Consider the following 23,659-nt stretch of genomic DNA (forward strand, 5'->3'; position numbering starts at 1 on the left):
TAGCAAAGAAGTTAGCGGGTTTTGAATAAGGAGTCAGACAACATCTTGGGAAGACCTCAAATTCCCAGAGAAAGCAATCTGGGATGTTGCCTAGAGCACACACCTGCCTTATTTTCTCAGTTGTCACTGGGGTGCTGCACAGGCATGGCAGGGGAGGGGACTGAACTCTCTCCATGACCAAGGAATCAGCCACTCTCTCCCCATTTCAGGATGGCCCCCATAAATGAGGAGGCCGCTTTCTCCGCCTCTAAAAAGGACAGCGAGAGGCCTGAAATAACAAAGACTGCGAGGCACTAAATGCGATACTGGAGCCCAGAAAAGCATCTGGGAAATGGAAAGAAATTACTGCTGTCCTTTCCTCTCAGCCACAGAACACCAGTGGTCAAAGATGGTACAAACCAGCGCAAATCCCAACAGCCTCGCTGATAAGGATGAACCCTCTGTGCACAAGATTCCTTTAGTGCTGACCTTCATGCAACTGCTTCTCAACAAACAGAAGCAGGAAGGCAAGGGAGGATTAAGGTGGTGCTTATTATCCCTGCCATTTCAAACTGCAGTTCATTAATGCACGGGAAAGGATTCCAGCGAGAGAAAAGTCTCCTTAATCCAGTTCAGTATTTACAGCTGAAATGGGTCGTGGCTCAATACTGCATGATTTCTGTTGATAACAGCAGTGAGCCAAGGTGTCAGGAGTACACCCATCTTCAAAAACTTTCTAACCAACGGCCTGGTTCTGATTATAATTTTCAATTAACTCAGAGCAGGTTTGGGGAGAACCCTCCCAGAGCTGAAATGCTGCAGCAACTGGAGCAATTCAGCATTTCTTTTCAGGAAAGGTATTTTAACAATGATGTTTTGCAGGGTGCTGATGAAATGCCATCTCTAAGGAGCAGACAGCAGTCAACCAGCACATTCAGGACTGGCAGTGAGGCAGCTGATGTGTCTCAACAGTGAGAGGAACTGCTCTACTGTGTGAAAGAAGCCATGGGGATCATTCATGGACATAAAGAGGGGGCAGTAGCTTCTCTTCCAAAAGACTCTCCCCCCAGTAACCAGCACTCACTGTGCTCAGTGTTTTCAGCCCAGCCTTGCAAGTCTAGACTGAGTTAAGCACGGATTTAAATCTGTCACTCACAGACACGAGGGCTCACAGCAGTCTTGCTAGTGAGCTGCTTCTCCTTGCTATGCTTTTGTGTCCTCTTGGCTTTAACACAGCTCTCTCAGCAGGGAAGGGTGTGTGTCTCTGAGGTAAGGCACACAGGAAGGTTACTGAGGCTTAAAGAGTGACTGACTATGTCAGCTAAGCCTGCAACAATGCAAGACAAAATACACTGGCTCAGTAAAAGGGATTTAAGTTCTTAGTACATATGCACACAATGACTAAAATAAGGGAGCCCTGATCTTAGTCAAAGCTCCAAAGTGCTTCCTGAATACCAATGACCAAAGAAAAATTAACTCAGCGCCTCAGCTGGTTAACTGAGCTAAATCAGGAGAGGGAGCAAGCAGATGAGAACCCTGATTACTTTTGTGTGCACTTTGCCAGAGAAGCCTGAGCTGTGCCTTCATGTGGCACTGCCACCCTTAACATGCTGACCTCAGCATGACAATGGTCACTGCAATGTCACAGTGCTGGTGTGTGCAACCAACCACCTCCCTCACTGGCAAACCACGGCACAAGTGCTCAGAGCTGGGACTGACCAACGGAGGGAAACAGCACAAGGCAACCTCCACGAATCTTTTTCCCAGTTTTTCCCTTCCCCTCTGCCAAGACAAGCCAGATGCCAGGAGCCTTCCCTAAGCAGTGGGCCCGTTAAGGAAGGTCTCCCACTGAATGTACAGTCTCACAAGGTTAGTCATAAAGAAATCACTCTGCCTAAGTGGTAATTTAAAGGAGCTGCAGATTGGCAGGCACTGAAAGAACAGGAAAGAAGAGAATGCTTGTCATGTTTCAGAAAGACAACCGTGCCTCTCCTTTTCATTACTTTTTATTACGGTGATCACAACTTCCTAATGAGTATCAGTTTCTGTCACAAAACTGTAGCACATAATCTCATACAATTTGGCACGATTGACAACACAACGACCTCTCTGAGAAGAAAGGCTTTTCAGAGGAGTCAATTATGGGGAAAAAAATAACAACCACCCAAGTAATCGAAACAGTGGATAATTTGACACTTCATTTTCTACATAAACATATTTTCTTGATAAGTCATTTACTGGTTGCAAAAAAAAAAAAATTCTAAAAGCAGAATGGAAAAGTAAACAACAATCTGCTGTGCAATGCAGTATGGATGGTAAGTGACAAAATACCATCTTCAGCAGGAAAAACAACTGTCAAAGGCAGCTGGCAATCCATGCCTTTTCTTCAAATTGTTCCCAGCCAATTGCTGTGCAGGATCCTCAGTTTGGGCTCCAGGACCCCCAGGATTTGGGGTACTTCACACAAAGTGCAGAGAACTGTGTGGTAGGTTCTTATTCACATCGCTGTTCAGCCTTCCTCAACACAGAGGGGTCAAAGATGGGTTGCCAGGAACCAGTTTTCAAAACTGTTTTTAGCTCAAACAGTTTTCCACAGTGCTCATCTCCCTCCTCAGAATTTTGAAGAGTCCCTATATTTTCAAAAGGGTTTTAATACTCAGAAGCATCATTAGGGATGGGAAAAGCTGGATGCTCAGGGCTTCTGGCAAGTAAGTACCTAAATTTGAGCTGCCATAGAGAATCAGAGACTGCAGGGTTTGGGGTTGGAAGGGACCTTAAAGATCATCCAATTCCAACCCCCTGCCATGGGCAGGGAAATCTTCCACCTTCCTCAGAGCCCCATGGCAGCTTTAGCTCTACATTTCTTTGCCTCTGCTGATTTGGCTGCATTGCTTCATGCAGTTTAATTTTTCTGCATGAAAAGTTACAGCCATTTTTAAGACACGTAATAACCATACTTCAGCACCTAAAGGAACACATTTTATTTCAAGCCCTTTAGAGCTGTATATTATTTGCCAGAAGCATTAAGCCTTACAGCTCTGTTTGTGAAAGAGGTATTAATTTTTACAGGTTTTTCTACAGAATTTGTTCATAAAGATTTCAGAACCTACCATAAACAGGCCAAGAATCACACTTTATGTCTTCACTAAACCATTCTTCATTGCTTAATAACTAGCTGACCCCTCAGGTAAGCCTCCCAGAAAACCTAATGCATGGCATTAAGGACACATGGCGAGGTGTCACTTCTACACTTTATAGCCTTCAGAAATAATAAGGCAAAACAAAGGAAAAGAAACCCTGAAATATGCAACGCACATACATTTGCTACCCACTCCTTGAGTGAAATCTGGCCTCTCCAGCCTCCACTGACCTGCCTTCCCCTCTGGTACACAAACTCACTGCTGCCCAGCCATGGTGAAACTCCACCAAACTTCACCTCCTCCTGATGTTCTGCAGGTTCTGTTGATTTTGCCCATCCCCAAAACCACAGAGCAGTGTCAAGCATGGACACGAGGTAGAGGAAAAAAAAAAACAAACCAAAACATCCATCAGTGTGCCAGCCTTGAAGGTAAAAAGCATCGTGGGAATCAAGCCTTCTAGCTGAGCTACACCTGCAAGAGGGATATTGATTCCTAGAAGAGCGATGGCCTCTGGAATCACATTAATGCACAGGGCTCATGATGAGGGAGAGAATAAGGGGGAAAGAGAAATGGTTCATGCCACAGAATTAAGCTCTCAGAATGACCTCCCCTTTGGTCTGACAGTGCTCTGCAGATATCTGTGACTCACACAGGTAACTTTCCTAAGGGTTAAATCTTTTTTTCTCCTCTTGTAACCCTCCTGTTCTCATAAACCACTGGTTTAAGTTACTGCTCCAGTCTGCTGGACAGCCACTGCCTCATTAGCTCTGCTAATCAAAGTATGCCTCAAGAAGATATTTCCAATTGTTAACCAGACAAAAGAGCAGCTGGGAGACGAGGCCGAGAAACAACACGGTCATTTCTAATAGTCATGGATGGAACCTGGTCCTTCTTGGAACCAGAGAAAAGGCAGGTCCAACCTTGTTCTCAGCCCTGTCCCAGTGGCCTTACTGGTGCTTCTAAGCACTGTGCACCTCTGCTTGCAGCCAAGAGGGCTGGAAGAAAATGCTACCCAACTTCTTGCTCAGTTGCAGCTGAGGGACTGAGCTCCTGGCATTTGTCTGGTCCAGCAAAAGGTGTCCCTGCCACGGCAGGGGGGTTGGAACAAGATGATCTTTCACATCTCTTCCAACCCAGGCCATTCTGTGACTCTATTCTATGAAAGCTTGCAGCACAACACACACTTTTCATGATGCATTCTGTGCATTTCACTTCATGAGCAACACATTCCACGTGACAATCAGGAGCCATTTGAGCTTATTATTGGTAGTTTCTAAAACAGTTTTTTTTCCCAAGAAGACTGAGCAGAGGGAACCAAAAGGCTCTAACTGATATCAGCAGACTCTGCCTCATGAAAATTGTAGCCATTTACACAGAGCTCCTGAGGGACAGACTTAGCTTGCAGATACTCTGCAGATACAGTCTGCACCACTGAGGGCTTTTTCAATTGATGCCCAGCACTGTGACCTGCATCTCAGGACATATAAAGCTTAAATTCAAGGATGTATTTCCTTGCATGTCCTTATTCTCATTCCCAAACAACCAAATAGCACTGAGCCACATGACAAACCTGTGGCTCACCTACCTCTCCTACCACGTTGCTTCATCTTTCAGACCTGACACGTGCTGTAGTTGCATGGTTTGACTAAAATCAGCTATTTGAAAGATCAAATAGCACCCAGAGAAAAGATGTGCATTTTAATTCACAGAGGCTAAATCAGCAGTATTGGACAAGGCAGATTGGTTCCTTACTCTGGAATGATACAACAGGGTGCACTTACTAGGAAAGCAATGATTTTACCTTTTAATTAAAACTGCAAGAGATTATAATGTTCTTTAAAGGTGCCAGAATGACAGAACTACTAAATGAAGTCCTCCCTTTGTCCTTAAGGAAAAAAATGCCTCTTTAGGATACAAGCAGTATATTTTGTAAACCCCATATTTATTTCTTTTTACGATCTAAAAAAAAAAAAAGGGGGGGGGAAAGGAACAGAAAAAAGCTTCAAATGACCATGAAATAACCATGAAAATTATTCAAAGTTAAGACACACTGACTGAAACAAAAAAGAACCTGGTTGCAACATTTTCAAGTCAATTCATTTTTAGGATGCAATCTAGGTAAGAAGCATTTCCAAAAATACACATCATTACTTTTTCCAGCATCTTTTCTCACAAATGTTTCCAGCCAACTTTGCCCAATCTGTCTCCGTCAAATAAGGTCACACCTGAAAACTACACGCATGCTGATTTAATTCTGGGTGAAAGAACTGACAGTGGCATTAAAATCAAGCTTTTTAAAGCAAGCAAGGCATAACATTTACATTAATATGAGGATCAACAGGACAAGGGGGAATGGCTTCAAACTGACAGAGAGTAGGTGTAGATTGGGTATTAGGAAGAAATTCTTCCCTGTGAGGGTGGGGAGGCCCTGGCACAGGTTGGTTGTGGCTGCCCTATCCCTGGAAATGTTCCAGGTCAGGTTGGATGGGGCTTGGAGTAACCTGGGCTAGTGGAAGGTGTCCCTGGCCATGGCAAGAGATTGGAATGAGACAGTTTTTAAAGTCCCTTCCAACCCAAATCACACCATGATTCCATGATCTTTTCAGAATCTTCTCAGAACCAAAATAGAGAAAAACTCACACAAAATATCAAGGACTACCCTCAGCCACCAAGGTGGCTCAAAACTTAAGCACAGCACAGAAAATGACATCTTAAGGTAAAAGGTTAATTAAGTCTTCGTGCAACTAAGCCTAAAAATACATCCCATTTTGCAAATTTGCTTCAACAGTTCAACACTTGTCACACATAATTCCTTAGTTAGCAAGCAGTGTTACTGAAATAAGTGGGTTTATTTAAGAAATAAATATTAAACATGGATGAAGGCTCCAGGTAGCTGGTTGGACATCTGGTTGTTTCAACCTTGAGGTGCAAAACTCCAGGCAGGCTTCCCACAGCCAAGCCTCACCGTATTCTTCCACCCATCATTACTGAGTTTCCCAAAATCCTGACTACAGCTCTCTGAACTGGTTGAACCAGTCAAGAAGGAACCTCAGCAGTTCTCTATAAATTCATATTCCAGCAACCAGGTGTTGGAAGTTTTTGTTGTTCCTGACCCGGAACAAGTCAATGGCAATAATGGAAAGGCAGAATAACCTATCTGTTCCCGAATTTATTCAGCACTGATTTTCCTATGGAAATCACTGCTTTTTAAGAGAATGAAAAGGTAAGACCTGCCACGTGAAATACATAAATCTCAACCAAAATTCTTCTGTGGGGATGCCACCTTCTATCTACTGCAGTTGAAGAATAGGAATTACATGGCTTTTCCATTTGGTCAAGCCACCCTTCAAGTCTCTTCTCCTAGAATCTGAAAATAACTGCATTTCTGAATTGGCATATTTATCAACAAAATATCACTGTTAAATATACATTTAATATTATTCTATGCAAATTTACAATAAGATAGCGATGAAAATTAAAATATACAGAATACCAAAGCTGGTATTTGGTAGCCCTTTCCCACATCAGAGTTACAGGATCACACCCCTAATGCTTGATAAAATTTAAACTTATTTCTTCAGACCAATAACCAATCTCAGGCATCATGATTGGCTGTCAGTGTTTGTCAAAATTAGAGTTCAGAGCTACAGTTCAAAGCCCTAAGCTCAAAGAATGAAATATGTGTTCCCACTGATTTAATCTAATGCCTAGACATTTGGAATCACTGACTGGGTGCAAAAAAGAGGAAAAAACCCAACCAACAAACAAACATAAAACCCCAAACAAAACCCCACAACTTTTATAAACTCTCAAACTTAAACATTTGCTTCCATCCATCTGCAGTACACACACAACATCACAACAGATACAATCTCACCTTTTTGCTTGTTTGTTTGTTTAAAGAACACCAGGGTAATGAGTTTTGCAACTCCAGGAAGGTAATTTTCCTTAAAAATAGAAGCTGTGTAAACCTGCACATCCCGAGAGCATTAATGTGCTGGAGGGACATCTCCAATGTTGTAAGTATTGGATCTGCTGCAGTCTGGAGAGGTATGGAAGAGTGAGTTCTGACCTTCTTTAAAGGCAAGAAGTCACTCTCACCCCTTCCTGACTGGAAGGAGGGCAGGGAACAATCCATCTGTCTGTATTTTATGGAAGTTATGAATAAGAAAACACTTTAAAGAAAAAAAAAATCAGACCATTCTGATTTTAGAAAATGCCAACACGTTTTCCAAAACCTCAAAAAAACCCCAGACTTAATTAATTTCTACTTTAGTCCTTTTTAATGGCCTAAGAGACCAGTACTGTAAGTTCAAAGAGGCAATAAAATACCAAGACAGGTAACCAATAAAACAAGTTCCAACAACTCAGTTTTCTAACAGAGAGAATATCTGTGTGAAAGAGGAAGGAAACCCTTCAACAGAAATAGAAGGGAATTAAGGATGAAACACAATTTTATGGGTAATGAACGTGAGTAAAAACATTGAATGAGATGTATAATCAGGATTAAAGACTTGGGCAGAGGGAGAACTCAAGAGAAGAACCCCATCTGCATGGCCCATGTTGCCAACAGTGTGTCTGGAGCCAAACTGTGTCCAGAGACATTTAAGAAAGAATCTGCAATGCAGTCTTTCAGGGACAAAAAAGCACAACATAATTCCAAGTGCCTGAACATACAGTCCTTTCCTCTAGAGCTGTGGAGGGACTGCAGCCAGCTCCAGCAGGACTTGGTGTGCACTGCATTGCAGGAAAGACTTCCAGAGGTTTGCAGGAAAGTCTGCTGGCAGTGATGGAGGGAAGATAAGAGAACCAAGCATAAAACTCCTAGGGTTCAGAGATGACACTGACAGTCTAAACTTCTCCAAAATGCGTGAACCTCAAAGGAGGAAAACATCATGAAGGATGGCCCTTTCCTGCAGGGCATCTGTGGGAGTGACTGAGCAGAAAGATGATTGGAAAAACTCAAAGCTGGGAAAACACCTCCCAGAGAAAATACAAAATAATTGTTTCAAACAAGACAGCTCATCCATTTTGGCGCTGTGAGCCAGCTGGGGCTGGCAACACCAGCTACATATTAACACAAAAGTTGCCATGAGTCAGTCTCCTGGATCCTCAGCCCACACCTCTCTTCCACACACACAGGAAAACTGAACTGCTAAGTTTCAGCACCTTCCTGGCACGGTCATTCTTCAACCCAGCTGAAAGCCATGGAAGAAAAGGCAGTGGGGGTCATACAGGATAGTCCTGGGGTTAAAGAAAGGATATTCTAAACTGACTAACACATGCAGAGGATCCTCCTCTGGGCTTCCTTCTGGTGCTTCTTCAGTTGGGGCACCAGTGACATCTTGTTCTCCCTTTCAGTGAACTGCCAAGATGACTGATAAAGATTTGTGCCACTGTGCCCAGGCAGATGCTGTTTGAGCTTGCTTGGGATGTTCACTGCAAGGAACACTGAGGCCCAGAACCAAATCTGAGAGTTCAGTTGCAAATAAGCAAAGGAGCAGCAACACCAAGGCCGTGACCACAAGTCACGAAGGTTCCTTTTTACCCAACCTCCTCAGTGTACCCCGCAATACATTCCTGTAGGTGGGTTATGTGTGAATAAACAACCTTGAAAGAGTAATGAGATGTTCCATAAATTATTTCCAACCTAAAAAAACCCTTAATTGCACACTGGAAGAACAGATTTTTGCTGCTTTTCTCACCTCCATCCTGAAACTTGCTCAGCCTTTCGAAGTAGGACGATATAGGAACCTGAACGATATCCAGGATTGCCAGCAGCGTCCGGGTCAGTCTGAGGAGCTCACTAAAACTATAAAAGCCAAAGTATATGAGGTTCCGAGCCAGATGTACCACCTGTGAGAAAAAAGAAATCAAAAATGAAGGAAGTGTTGTTGGCAACCTTTGTGGTGTTCAGCTGTGCAATCCACGTTTCACACAGCAGCTTCCACGGAGATTCAGATCTCGAGTGCACTCAAATTAGCACAGGTCTCCCCACTGATTTAAAATTTCCCCTTTACTCAATGTTATTTGAATCTAGAAAATTTAGGCCTATCTAAAGTTTCTGTCAGGAATTTCACACAATACTTAAACCACAGCATTAGGTTATTTTCTTCCAGTGTAATATCTTGCAGAGACAATAGTGCTTACTTATACTGAAGAATCCTTACATTTCCCTAACGTAGGAAGAAAGAGAATATGGCCATTCATCCCCCCACATATCCCTTCTCCCTCCACTGAAATGCAACCACCTCAAGAGAAGGTGGGAAGGGTTGGAAAAATACAGCTGTTTGACAGCAGACAAGAATATCATTTTCTGCAGTAACAGTCATCACCAAGAACACTGAAATTAGGAACTGGTGCTTCATTGGGCTATTTTGCACCAACATTTATTCTGCAACTGCCTTTATTTTGAAATATCTCAACTCATCTGAAATGAGGAGTACTGTAAGTAGGATGTAGATAGCTGAGAAGTACCTCAAATGTAAGTTTATTTTTCTCTTTGTCTCCAAAAGGAAAGGGCTGATTCACAACTTCTTTCAAGTACTCTTCTACAAATTCCATAGTCAGTGCAAACTTGGTCTTCATTTCGTTCCTCGAAGAGTCGGTGAAGGAATCATACCTACAGTGCAAGGCACAGAAAAAAAGGAACACTAAACACCCATAAAAACAGAGTGAAAAATAAAACTTACCCATGGAAGTCTCCAAGAGCAACAATAATTAAGAGTTCTGTGCTCTGCAACAGAAACACCTTTTGTCGACATTACAACCGCTTTGTCCCGAGACCATCCCTACAAAGTGCTTCTGTGCTTCAGCCTTTCAACTCACTCATGGATTGTGATCTTAGTAGGAATTTCAGTCCACAATCTGGCATATTTGACAGGCACCACGGATTCCTGAGGATCCCTGTCCACGTGCATGTGCAGCATCAGCCGGCAGAAGGAAGCGCGGAGGTCGTAGGGGAGGCTCTCGTCAGACATGCACCGCAGGATCAGGTCTACGGAGAGCTGGGCAGAAATCTGGTTGATGGCGAGATACTGGCGGTCCAGGCACATCCTTGCAAAGAGGTTCAGTTGGTACCTTGAGGGGGGGAAAAAAAAAAAAAAAAAGGTAAGCTCTTCAAGGAGAGCAGTTGGAAATGAAACGCTGTCCCTCGAACTCTTGGTTTACAGGCATAATATCGGCCTTGCTGGTATAAAGCCTCAAAAATGACAAGAGTGACTTTACTAAGCAAGGGATTGACTTGCCATTAAAAATGTTCATGTCAGGATCCAGCCCCCATGAAGACTGGGCTCCCTCTGGAAGTCAAAGGAAACAGTTCAATGGAAGGTTGGAGCACTTGCACTGTTTGTTTTCAATCGGTATAAGACACTGTTCCGTTATCCCCTTTCCCCTCTAATCCTCAAGACCCCCAGGACAGTCCTCCCTCAGAGCGTGCCTTGCTTGCAGGGCAGCACAACCTAAAATTAAAGCCCAGTAAATAAAAGGTGAGAGGCAAAATGACAGAGACACAGAGAGCTGTGATGAGCAGAGGAAACTCTAGATTTGCTTGGCAGAGACAGCAGAGACTGTGACGCCTCCTGCAAGAAAAACCTGAAACAAACTTCTAATCCCAGTTTCTGGCATGACCCGGTTTTCTTTTTTGATACTGGCGAATGAACTGGCTAAGAACAGCACTAGGGGTTTCAGAGGGTTGCATTTTCTCTGAATAAACAGTTTTACCTGTAGTAGGTAAGAACTTCTAAATCAGCTTTCGTGCCCTCCTTCGCCTCCTGAGCCAGATGCCTGATGGCTTTGCCATGAGGCTCCTTGTTACTGTCAATCCAGTAAAGCCACACTTCCTCTTCATCCATGTCATCTGAGATGACTGGGCATTCCAAGGGTTGTCCATTTGTGTTGAAACCAGCCTGCAAACACAAACCATTCACAATGGAGCCACCAGCAAACTGCTACGGATAGAACAACAGAGCAGGCAACAGAGAGGTGCTGTGCTCCAGTTACAGATGCTCACTTGGTCTGAATGAGAATGTCAGCATTCCCTGGGCTCAGCATAAACTTGCAGATGAGTTCCTGAGTTACTGGTATTGCTGTGGTGTTGGATACACACAGGTCTGACAGATAATCCAAGAATCTGCAGGCAAAAAAAAAAAACCACAGATGCAATAGAAAATGAGATTTAAAATACTACTCAGAAACACTGCAGTAGAAATCCCTAGCAGTCAGTACTAGAGTATGGATGCTCAAGGGAGCACAAATCACAATATTTATTGACAAACAACTTTTGCCAACTCATACTCTTGTAGCTCACAACACAAAAAGATGAGTAACAGCTTTGAGAGCCACCCTGAGTGGTGCTGAACAATCAGTCAGGGAGAGAAAAGAAAAATATCACCAAGTGAGACATTTCTCAGCAAATCAAAGGTCAAAGGGTTGTACCACAACATAAGAGCAGCCTGAGGCTGTCTTAAGTCTGGCTGGCAGGGGAACTCCACTGAAGGTCACCATCCTTGTCAGGAACCAAAAGCAAGAGCACACACCCTCACCCATCACAAGCAGCAAGAAGATGTTCCTTGTGCTGGAGACAGCCACGTGCCCTCTGGGGAGCTCCACTGCACTGGAGGACACCACAACTCCACCTTCCAAAGCTGCCTTTTAAAAACCTCTGAGGTGACACAGTCAACAGTTAGTGAAGAATGAACCACAGATGGGTTTGGGTTGGAAGGGACCTTAAAGATCATCTAATTCCAACCTCTCCACTCCATGGGCAGGGATGCCACTGCACCAGGTCGCTCAGGGCTCCATCCAACTTGGCCTTGAACACTTCCAGGGAACTCCAGGCAACCAGAGAAGAGTGAAGATCTGGCAGGACCTGAGGACAGGAGCTCTGGATTCAAAGAGGTCATTCCATGTAAGGCAGAAGCAATGAAGCTTTGCAGGGAATTCCTGTGAATTTTTCCTCTCAGACTTAGATCTGCTGTTTAACGAGGTTAAGGCTGAGGCTTTCCTCGCAGTTGGGGCATTCCTGAGGTTTTGTCTCTTTTCCATGGACTCCTCTGTCTGCATTAACAGTGTTGCAGCCTTTGCCTCACTGGGATATCAAAAGGGCCTCTTCCCTCTATGTAGGTTCTTCTTTCCATGACATTCCTAGGAACTAAGTATCCCTGAGCCCACCATTCCTCCAGCAAATGTAGCCAAAACTGGGCAAGAGGCTCAAGAGCTGCTGGGGGAGCAGATATGAGCAGGCACACACACACACACGTATCCTATGTTCCACTTCCTTAGAAATCCAGGTACAATATCAGCCATAAAAATAGATTTTCCAGTTTAAAAAAAAAAAATCCTTTTTTTTTTAATATTCTGACCTAAAGCTAATAAAAAAAAAATAAAAAAAATCAAATGAGTAAAGTTCAAGGCCAGAATTTTTCATTTGGGACAAAATCTGGTCTAGGATACGTTTACTGAGATCTTCACTGCTCTAGGTCTGACCTGGAATCAGAACCTGCAGGAAAACTGGTATTAATAAAGGTTTGGAAAAATTGCCATCTGTGTAATTTATACCAAGACTACTGGCAGGGGAAACAACACAGGTGGCAGTTCCACAGAGGAGAAATTAAACTTTCTGTTTGTATCTCCTTGTCCCAATCTGAAGGAAGACCAAAATTTTCAAAACAGTCCTGTGAAGCATAAAGACCCTCTTTTCAAGTAAGTCCTAGTTCTGAAATGCAGATGTGGTCAAACCCCAAGACTGACAGGTAGTCCTGATATTTTCTATGTGGGTTTTTCTGTTTGCCACATCAAAACCGGGAGAAAGAGACATCAGAGCAAGGAATAGCAGGGAGATTCACAGCTACTGCAAACACAAAAACCTATCAGTAGAGAAAAAGAAAGTGATGTGGACCACTTCAAACCTTGGCTCTCGATTTCTCCTGAGTAAATTCACAAATGTCTCTATTTCTTTCGCTGTGATGTGTTTCTCTAGCAGTTTTCTGTTGTTGTGCAACAAAGCTGTGATGGTGTCTTCTGCCAGAATATCATAACCAATCTGGGACTGCATGACACAGAAGTTCTTAGCAATATATTCCTGAAAAAAAGGAAAATTCCCCACGGTGAACCACCAAGCAGTAATGTTTTTTCTTTTAGAACCAGAGGCATTCAGCTCAGTTCATCAAAATAACCCTCAAAACTTTCCTCTCTGAACAAAAGAACATCTGAACACCTCAAATATGTACCCCAAGAAACAGATGCCATATTAGGGATGACCAACTCTTCTAATTCTTTCATGTAGCAGAGGAATGAATGCATGGAAATATATACAAAATTCAAGAAATGGCAGCTAATTTTTTTAAAAGGAAAAAAAAAAAAAAAAGGTTTTTATATTAAGAAGCTTTTTTCCCTGAGTTTTCCCTCCTTCCTTTCTCTCTCTCCAAGATAAAAATATTTCTGTAAAGCATTAGAAAGAAAACAAAGAAGCCACACACAGCAGTTTGAGCTTTTATCTCTAGTCCCTTTGGTCCATGTTGTTCTGAAATCCTTTTTTGCTCATAGGGGGTCTCCAGCAGTGGGAAATCAGGCTACCTGACAGAACAAATTCTGCTCTGATTCACTGCCATTCCCTCTACAAACACAGAAACAGAGAGTTTTGCAGATTTCCCACTTCATAGTCCAGACTCCAAGAGAATATTTTTTAATAGCAGGAAGTTCATGAAGGAAGCAGTGGCCCCCAGTCTCAGTCTGAGCCTGCAAAACTACAAGGTGAACTCGTGCTATTCATTGCTGAACTTTCAATTCATACACTACTAACCTACAAAAATCAGGCTTTTCACCACAGAATCCCACTTTTAAGTGCAGAGAGCGATGTCAAATCCAGGATATATAATTACAGGAATCGGGAGGAAAATTATCCTCAGCACCACTGACCTGGTTCTTCCTGTAGTCCTGTTGGGAGTGTCTGAGAACTCTGTAACACAATCTCAGCACGTACTTGTAGGGAGCATATCTCTGGTCACCCAGGTCTTCAAGTCTCAGCATCGATCCCTCACCTTTGTCCTTGAAAGGAGCTTTGAGGATGCCAAATATCTGCTCAAAATCAGAATGGATGACAATGAAAACCAAACCCAGGCTTTTGCTAAACTTTAACTAAACAGCCCCGACCAAATGCGAGTAGGGGCACAAATCTGAGACATCACAGCTTTATGCATTTGTGTTCAGCTTTAGCTTTCCCACCAACCTGACTGACATTGCTTTCTCTATTTCTGCTATCCCCAATTTTAAACACTGTCTGTTAAGTGCCTTAACTTCAGATACATTAAAAGAAAAGGAAGACAATACTGACTGCTGTCCAATTTCATCCTTCCCCCCCACCTTTTTTTTTAAATTATTTCAGTAGGCAACTTAAAGAGAACATTAATTTTGATTTACTTGCAAGTTTTGCCCTCATACAAACAAAGCCAGAGGTCTAGGAGGGCGTTGGAATTTTTCCTATGTGGGGAACACTTGCAGGACTGGGACAGTGCTGCATGCTTGTTTCAAAATTTGTGAACAATTTGCTCTCAAATGTAGCCTTAAAAGCATCACATGAAACTAAGAGCCATCAGACACAGCCCCTTGTGCTTCACTCTGATTCAGGGACCAAGAGATGAGCCTTGACCAGTAGTGTCTCATCTACCCAGTCCAACCACACACAAATGGCACAAGCCAGGTCACCCAAAACCAACAGTTTCTCACCTCTCTGTCTCCTACAGTCTGTTGGCAAACACAATGAAGTTATTAACACAGCAGGACGTACCTGAGCCAATATGTTCTGCTCCCTCATTAATTTCTGTCGTTCCCGGTTGGGCTTGGTAACGATCACATCCAAAACCTCCTGCCCGTTGTTGGGCACATCAGCCACAAAGAAAATGAGATCTTCCAGTAACTTGGTTACAAACCTGGGATGGAGGGATAGATGGATGGATGGACAAATCATGATTACATACGGTCATTCAACACTTGCCAGGATTCACTAAGAGCAAAAATCACGTTTATAACAAGCTTTGCCTGGCAAAATGGGACTCCCATCACTGCAAAGTTAAGCTTGGTATGTACTTAAGGATCCCAAGCCTTGCTTCAGCAGAAGCTTAAATCAATCACAGGGCTGTTTACCAAGGCATTAAACAACAACCAGAGGGAAAGCAGGAATAAAATGCAGGATGTTGGATTGATACACAGTATTCAGAGATGCAAAATCTATACCAGCTGGCCTCAAAGCCCAGGAGCAGTAAAAAAGAAACTTAAACAGCCTAGCAAGGATTTTTATGCTTTATCATGGGTCCATGAAACAAGATGATGGACTCACTAGAGGAAGAAAAACATTCTGCCACTAGATAATTTCCCTACTGACCCAAGAAAGTGTTTCATATATATACTTTTTCAACTATATATATTCATATATAACTGTTTTCATATATATACTGTGCCAAGAAAGTCTCAGCCCACTGATGGAGAGCAGCAAGGTACGTGTGTCCCCCAAGAAAAAAAGAACAGAAAAGGCAGATGTAGGATGAAGTAGACCAGAAATAAACTGTTGGGACTCCTCTTTATCTAAGCAGGGCAGTGATAAGACAGCAAAAAGATGTTTGGGTTTTGGTTTTTTTTTCACTCAGCTTTTTGAGGCTGAGTACCAACACCCAAGGCCATTACAGATCTGCCTGTTATGATATTAAACCATCTGGTCTAATTGCTACTGGAAACTCACTGCAAGAATCCAGTTTTATCACCAAAAATTAACATCTTCAGGGGAAAAAAAAAAAGGACCTGTATATGATGCATTACAGGTTACAAATTAACACTGCCAGAGAAGCTGTCTTATATGCAGTTTAACCACAGGCAGGTGAAGACAAATAGTGAAATTCATCACTGGCAGTGGGATACATTTGGCTACAGCAAAATCCCTTAATTCAGGGGCAGGTGGGAATGAATACAAGGGGAAAACACCAAAATTATGTAAGAGAGGAAAAGAAAATGGGGGGAAACAGAAATAAGAAAGAAAAGGGACTTATTGGGGCAGCTTCTCAGTCACACTAAAACCTCCTGCTGAGGCTTTTGCAGCACGAATATGAGGTGAACATGAACTTCACACAGACCAAGAGCCCTGCTGTGCTGCCTGTTGTATAGGTGGCCTTCTTGTGCATGAGGATCAGATGCAGTGACCCCTCATATTGCAGCTCAGAAGTGGTTTATCAAAGGAAATTAAGACAAGCACATTTACCCATTTATTTATGTGGCCAGTGAGCTGGGGAAGTGCTGTTTACCCCCATTTTGGAGAAGAGATGCACAGATCAGCCTGGATGCTGTGGCAGAGGTGGGATCTAACCCCAGGCTCACACTCTCAGCACTAAAGTGTCCTCTCCCAACTGCTTCTGTGTCCACGAGGATATCACTAAATTACATTCTATTGTGAGGTCATGATGTCATGAGTAACCAAATGTTAATTTAGAAGGGGAAAAAAAAACCAAACCAAAACAAACAACTCACTAACCTCCTTTCATTCTGGGTTATTGTTCCATTCTCCAGCTTTTTAACTGTTGATGCTAAAACCTTGTTTGCATCATTGGCAAAGTCCAGGTCTCTGACCTCAGACAGGGGAACCGACACAATGGCAAAAGCTTCCTTGTCCTCTTTGGTTTGGCACGTCCCGATCTGCAACGGTTTTTGGTTTAATGAGGGTAAGCAGTGCCCTTACCTTTATCCTGATTATTATGCATATTCTACGTGTTAGAAGGCAGATCACTGGTAGACAGGTTCAGGAATGAGTTTGGGGGTTTTAATCCCAAAATACAGGTGTTTACCTTTAACATCACAGGCCTCTCCTCATCAGTGTCTATTGGAATGCTGGTGCTGGTGACCCAAGTGTTGGTGCATAAGTGCCTCAGTCGGACATAGGAGTTCCTAAAGGAGGACAAAGCAAACAACAGGCAGAGCTGCAACAAGAACAGCATCTTGGGATTATGCAGAGTGCTGGTTTTTAAGTAGGAGTAAAATATTCTTTAAAGAAAAAAAAAAAAAAAGAAAAAAGAATTAAAAGGGAGATGTTATAAAATCCCATCTGAATGGAAACACATTTCACGAACAAACCCAATTCTTTCACTGTTTTTCTCTCCTGCAGAGTAACCACCCCCTTTAAACTGTCACAGAACAAAAGCCAGAAAGTAAAGCTGACCGTGGTTTCACAGCTTCACCATAATGATCTGCAAACCCTGCTTCCAGGGAGCAGGAATTTACAGGACCGGTTCTCAGCCGAAAATCAAGTGAACAAAGAGCAGACGTGAGATCCTGCAAAATTCTTTCCATATGATAATCTGGGGTATTATCAAAAAGCAGAGCTGAGAAACCAACTGCAATTTTCACCCCAAATTTTACTTTTCAAACACATTCACTGCGGTCTTCGTTCACGCTCTCCCTTTTGCGCTGATGGGCTCCGAGGACTCGAGCAACCGAATTATCTGGCGAAACTCAGCACAGCAAACACACTCCAAAGCCACATACAGCAGTGTTTGTGGGTACCCAGCTTTAAAACCCACCCTCGTGACAAGTAGCCCCGAGTGTCTGCAAGCCCATCCAGTCACAGCCAACCACCCTGTGACTTATCCAGCCCATCTCAGCTACGCAGCACAGCCGAGCAGTTCCGATATTGACAATTCAAACCCAGAAGCCACACTTGCTGAATTCATCTGAATAACAAAGGCCTTCAGTGGCATCATGATCTGTCAGGGAAGCAGAAGCCCAGTTCACCACACACGTTATTTTGTTGGGAACAATCCAGCTGGATCCATTAGGAGCAGGGTTTTTTCAGAGCTCAGTTCTCTCCTCACACGTATCTGTGCGATATTTAGCCCGTTATTTTTCTCTTCACAGGTTCCCTTTAAGTGTCACTTGTTTTATCCTTATAATTATTTTACCCAGTCACAGCAGCAGCATCATGTTTTATACATCCCTTGTTTACCCGTGAACACCCCTCAAACTTCAGCAGGAGGATAATACTTGCTCATGTTTGATTTTTATTTTTTTTTTCCCCGCTTTACTCACCAGCATAATGCCAGGGAGAAACCCTGTCAATGCAGCACTATTTTCTGCCCTTTTTTCATTCCCTTTTTCTTTTTTTTTTTTTTATTTTACCTTGGAACCAGGCAATCAGCTCTCTGAAGAGTGGTGGCATCCAGTTCAAAGAGAGATGCGATGTCATTTCCATGTGGCACAGAGACCAAAGTATACATAATCTTCTCCCCTGCCTGGCGCTTCTTCTTTGAAGCAGGAAGGTCGCCTTCTCTCTGCTGATTAGGCACAAGGGTTATTTGCTTGCATTATAAATCCTCCATTTACCTTGCAGACAATCTGAATTGTAATTTCTTTTTTTTTTTTTTCTCCTCTTTTTACCTTCTAGCAAGAATTTGCCACGACTGGCTTTGCAGCCGACACAAAGGGTGCACTGTGCCCCAGGCACGTGAGGTCTCAGGCAGTCATTAGAACAACAGCAGGCCATGAGCTACAGAGAGGCTGCAGCACTGGATGTGCCATTACTTGGCACCTGCAACTTCAAAAAACCTGCAGCAGTTGCAGTCCCCTCACTCCCATAGGATGGAACTACACAGCGCTGGTTTGGAAAGTTCAAAGAAGAGAATTAATGAAAATCAGATTTTTATTTTTTCATTAAAGCGGGGAGGGGATTTAAAAATCAAGCAATTTGCCTAAATCCATTGTTGTTTTAGTTAAGTTTGCTCATTTTTTTTTCCTCTTGTGTGGTCAGAATCACAGCATCGCATTTTCACAGAATCACTTAGGGTGAAAAAACCTCCAAGGTCACCAAATCCAACCTTTGATAGACCACCACTTTGTCAACTAAATCATAGCACTGAGTGCCACATGCAGTCGTTTTCTGAACATCTCCAGGGATGATGACTCCACCACCTCCCTGGGCAGCCCCTTCCAATGCCTGACAACACTTTCCATGAAGAAATTCCTCCTGACGCCCAACCTGAACCTCCCCTGGCATGGCTTGAGGCCGTTTCCTCTCATCCTGTCCCACACTTTCCAAACAGTAAGAGCCAGGATATCTGCTCCACTAAGATCTACCTGTCCTGGGAAGGGGGGGGACACAAAGCACCAACACAGGTCTGATTTTACCCACTGCAAGGGGAGAAGTCTGTTCCCTTTGAGGAGCTTTCAGGTGACAGAGTTGCTCAGACGAGGCGGGTGAATCTGAGGTGCCATCCTCCTCCCACCACCTGCTCCAAGTCTGTGGGGATTTTGCAACCCAGACATCCTCATCTTTAGCTCCCTACACGCCTCTGTCTTCACAGACTCCAAATTCCACCTTCCCTAGACACACATCATGGCTTGAAGGAGCAGTTCAGAGTCTGTGTCCGTACCCACCCAGCAACCAAGAGAATTCCTGGTGTAAGTAAAAGCTGCTCCTCTGGGGTGTTGAGTTACATGTATTACAAAAGACTAATAACCAATTAAGAGACTGGTAGCCCAGGGCCCTTCATGTACACAAAATATATATCATGGAGGTAGAAGAAAAGAGGAATGAAGAAAGCCAAAATTGGGGGAGGGGTAGGAACCAAACCCTGGAAACCTGAAATACTTTTATAATGATTTATAATGCAGCACTAGGGAAGAGTTGTACAGAGCAATGTAAAAGGCCAGGTTGCACTCAGTTTGCATTAGTAACTTGATTAAAACCAAACTGTAAGGGATAATCAAGGGCAAAGCTTTGATTATCCATGTTGACAATTGAGATTAAGCAACAAAAATCAAGGATGAGTGAAACTATGTAAGAAAGGGCCAGTTATCTCATTTCAAGGTGCTTTGTGAATCCTTCCAAAACACCCATTTGTTTCATTATCAAGCCTAAAAAATGCCAGCTTTCCATCCCATTATTTCTATCAAGGACAGAGACAGAGAAAAGGCACACAAACTGGAAAAGAATCCTTCTAAGAGCTTAATACATGTGAAAGTCTGATGTTAAATGAAAACTACTTCCTACATTTCCAAACAAGAACAGCAAACTGGGAAACCAGTTTAAAATTCAAGAGGTCTGTAAAGGGGTGAGTAGCACAGCATAGTTCAGAACAGCATCCAGACTTTTTGATATTTCCCATAACTTACATTCTGGTTTCCCAGAAACTACCCTCTCCACTATAATTTCCAAACTGAAATGACTGATATACAAAAAGGCAGGACACTTCATCATTGTATGAGGGGTTGGTTTGTTTGTTTGTTTTGAGGGTTTTTTTAGGGTTTGGGGTTTTTTTTAGTTGGCAGATGGGGTTAAATCACAATGCTCTGACAGGAGTGGAGTTCACCCTGCAGTTTGGGGCTGACTAACCATGAGTCCTCCCAACAACTGTATAAATCCAGCTGAGCAATGGAATCGGCTCATCAGGCCTAAACCCCACCAACCAGGCTTAACAGCTGTCAAATCAAACCTGGCACAGGAGCAAGATCTGGTTTTTAGTCTAAAAGGAAATTCTGCTTCAAGAGGGGGCAAGACAGGGTCTGCAAACTGCTGACTGCAAGGCCAAGCTTAGCTGAGCAAAACCAGCCCTGCACAAGAGCTGTGCTCCAGACTGAACTCCACCACAAACCTCAGAACTCGCCTTTATTACGTTATTTTAGGATCTGAACCTCACAGCTCAACCTGGACTAAGGGCATTAAGTATTAATTATGGAAAAAAAAAACCCCGTGTGTCCTTCAACTTGGCAGCTCTGAAAACAAGTTGTATACATGGAGCACGTGGGAGACAGGAACGCTGTCATCACATATCAACATGCAGGGATTTGTATTTATGTCTCAATTTATGTGTCAGTCCATGTGCACACACCTGTCTGTGTGTGGGAGAGGGAGAATGCTCAGGCACTTGCACACAGAAAGCTTCTCATGATAAATTAAATTTAGTAAGCAGTCGTCAGAACCTGCACTTAAACCCGGCCATTATTGAATCAGCAGATGAGTCTGTGTGAGGATGTGAGAAGAAGTGAAAGTATTAGGCTATTTTAAATTAATTAGACAATATAATCACCTCAGGAGAAAGCACTGAGTTCCTCATCAGCTGAAAACAACGTGACATTTGCTCAGGTAAAAAAAGTGGCATATGAGCAGATGCAGCCAGAAAAACTGGATTCAATTGAGAGAAAGGAAGACAAGAATTGCAAAGGAAATCAAAAGTAGAGAGAAGAAAATTTAACTTAAAGCAGTATGAAGAGAAAGCCAATGGAACAGTTTCAGAGATGATGGAGATGTGGTCAGTGACAGCCAAGGAAAGCACTCCCAAGAGTTTACAAAAAACAAAAAGCCAAGTGAATAACGTGCTGGGAGTATGGAGAGGAGGTGCAAGAACTGTGGGTAAAACAGTTAAAAATGGGCGGGCAGAAATATTAACAAATAGTAAATTCCCTGAGGGAAAACAAGTACGGCTTTGATTGTCCCAAACTAATCACAAACTAGAGATGGGCTGTCCCAAGTCAAATCAGACCCATAGCCAAGGTGAAGAAGGTGGAATCACCTCACTCTTGTTGTGCACTGGTTAAATCACTCACAAGGATGAAGGAGAAATATGTGAGGAGATTTGCCTTTCTTGAGACTTGCAGCCCAGCAGACAAACCCTTTCCACAGCTCTTAACAGAACTGCTAATTGTGACCTACCCCAAACCTTCGTTATTCATCTCAGTGAGACACCACACCTAAAAATTTAGGAGATTTACATGGAGTTTTCCTTGGTTTCAACTGCAAAGAGCAATATAAACCCATGACAGAGGTGAAATATCTTTTCTTTTAGACAGACCTGGAATACCTTTTCTTTTAGAAGCCCAATCTGCAATTCCAATGGGTGAAGACACCTCTGGTGGCATGGAGACAGACAAGGATAATGCCCTGCTCCTGAACGAATACATTAAGCTGCACTACAGATTTCAGCAGAAATTAAATTTAATAGCAGCCAGAGTGCTGAAAATGCCTGTCCAAGCCAGAGCAATGTGGTATCTCAGTACGTTAACCCAGTTTAGGAGGCTCTCAGAAAACAGGCCTTTTCCCAGAGCAGTAACGTGAGCAGAACTGCCCAGGTTAGGTTATTTTAAATATTCTATATGGAAGGATAATGGAGCAAATGAACAGCCAGCCCTGCTCCTGCACGTTCCAGAGCCCTGGCAGACGGCACAGCACAGCAGTAGCCTCCTGGAACACCTTCACTGTTGACTCATTTGTGAGTCATCGCATTTTTAGTGGAGACATCACGTTGCAACCCTGTTGTTGGGAGCCAGAGACATTCTGTAAGAAACAATGTATGCATTTCCAGAGCTGATTCAGACCTGTGTGCAACAGCAGAATAATAATAATGTGCCAGCATCCTTGTCTCCCCTTCTCCCCCAGCTTCTCCACTGGTCTGACTGCTGGCTTTATATAAGCAGAGATGCTGACATTTTAAAGCTGATGATTATTCTCTTCTTTTCAATGTTTTTTTTAGGTTGTTTATTGCCAGGTTAATCCTTTAAAAAACCCCAATGAATCCCCCAATTCTATTCTTGTTTGAACTGCATCACCCGTGTTCCATACTATAAAATTATAAGTTAATAAACTTGGATCCTGGAAGGTAAAATAAAATTTAAAAAAATAAATAATATTTGCATTGCTTATCAGAAGAAAAATCTCTTAGGTTGGTAGCAAGAAAAGAAAAAGTTAGAATTGCAGAATGTTTGGAATTCATAAAGACAGATAAACAGAAGTCAAAGGAGATGCATTAAACTGCACCTGGAAGTCCATGGTAGAGCTGCCCAACTTCTTTACAAGAAAAGGACACACATACCAGTCTCAATTCTAAGAAAAATCTCAACAATAAAAGGCAGTTTGGAAGTGGTTAGAATTAGCACTCTCCTGAAAATGAGGACAAATGGAGTTAAGGTACCTATCCAAAGACAGTCCTTAATGCAAAGGCACCTAACAAAAGACAGGTTTCCAGCTGTTCTTGACATTTCTCCGATGTTTGGAGCATTCTCCTGGATGTTGTACATTTCTATCCTTAGAAATAACAGCCTCCTTTGCAGCACAAAACACACCAGTTTTGGATTTAACGGGAGCTGTAGCACAGAACACCATATTTTGATGCTATACTACAATCTCCTGGACTTCAGGAGGTGAAGAAGTTTGTTATTTTTATAAGACCCTTGAACCACAGGAAGGTCTGCCCATTAAAAAAAAAAAAAAAAATCATCTTCTGGAGCTTAGACATGAGAATATTAATCAACTCATCGTAAGGCCAAATTTTATCAGACATAAAAGCAGTGCTTCACAAGACAATTTGGCTGGATTGTCAAGCAGCAGCTCATAAATGAGCAATGAACCGCAGTCCCAACATACCTTTAACGCTTGGGAACAAAAGTCCTAATGGCTTCCAGTAATATTTATCATCTCTGGAGCCAAAACCCTTTCAGACTTTTGGGTCACATGAGGCAAGGCAGAAAAGATGCACTTGGACAGAACCCAGGTGTCAGTGCCCACGACTGCACCA

General features: G+C 42.9%; 1 protein-coding gene across 1 annotated transcript in view; it reads right to left on the reverse strand.

Annotated features, from left to right (window-relative positions):
• The window catches only part of ITPR2 (inositol 1,4,5-trisphosphate receptor type 2), a 230,833-nt gene that overhangs the window by 152,823 nt on the left and 54,351 nt on the right, over nt 1–23,659 (reverse strand). The window contains 12 exon segments of the mRNA XM_050325375.1: nt 8,825–8,975; nt 9,597–9,741; nt 9,948–10,199; nt 10,842–10,998; nt 11,001–11,026; nt 11,131–11,250; nt 13,028–13,200; nt 14,037–14,195; nt 14,905–15,046; nt 16,636–16,796; nt 16,946–17,045; nt 18,273–18,427. Coding sequence (XP_050181332.1) covers nt 8,825–8,975; nt 9,597–9,741; nt 9,948–10,199; nt 10,842–10,998; nt 11,001–11,026; nt 11,131–11,250; nt 13,028–13,200; nt 14,037–14,195; nt 14,905–15,046; nt 16,636–16,796; nt 16,946–17,045; nt 18,273–18,427 — 1,741 coding nt within the window.

Source organism: Myiozetetes cayanensis, unplaced genomic scaffold (assembly GCF_022539395.1).
Source record: "Myiozetetes cayanensis isolate MyiCay16 unplaced genomic scaffold, myiCay2020 scf3, whole genome shotgun sequence".
Lineage (NCBI taxonomy): Eukaryota > Metazoa > Chordata > Aves > Passeriformes > Tyrannidae > Myiozetetes > Myiozetetes cayanensis.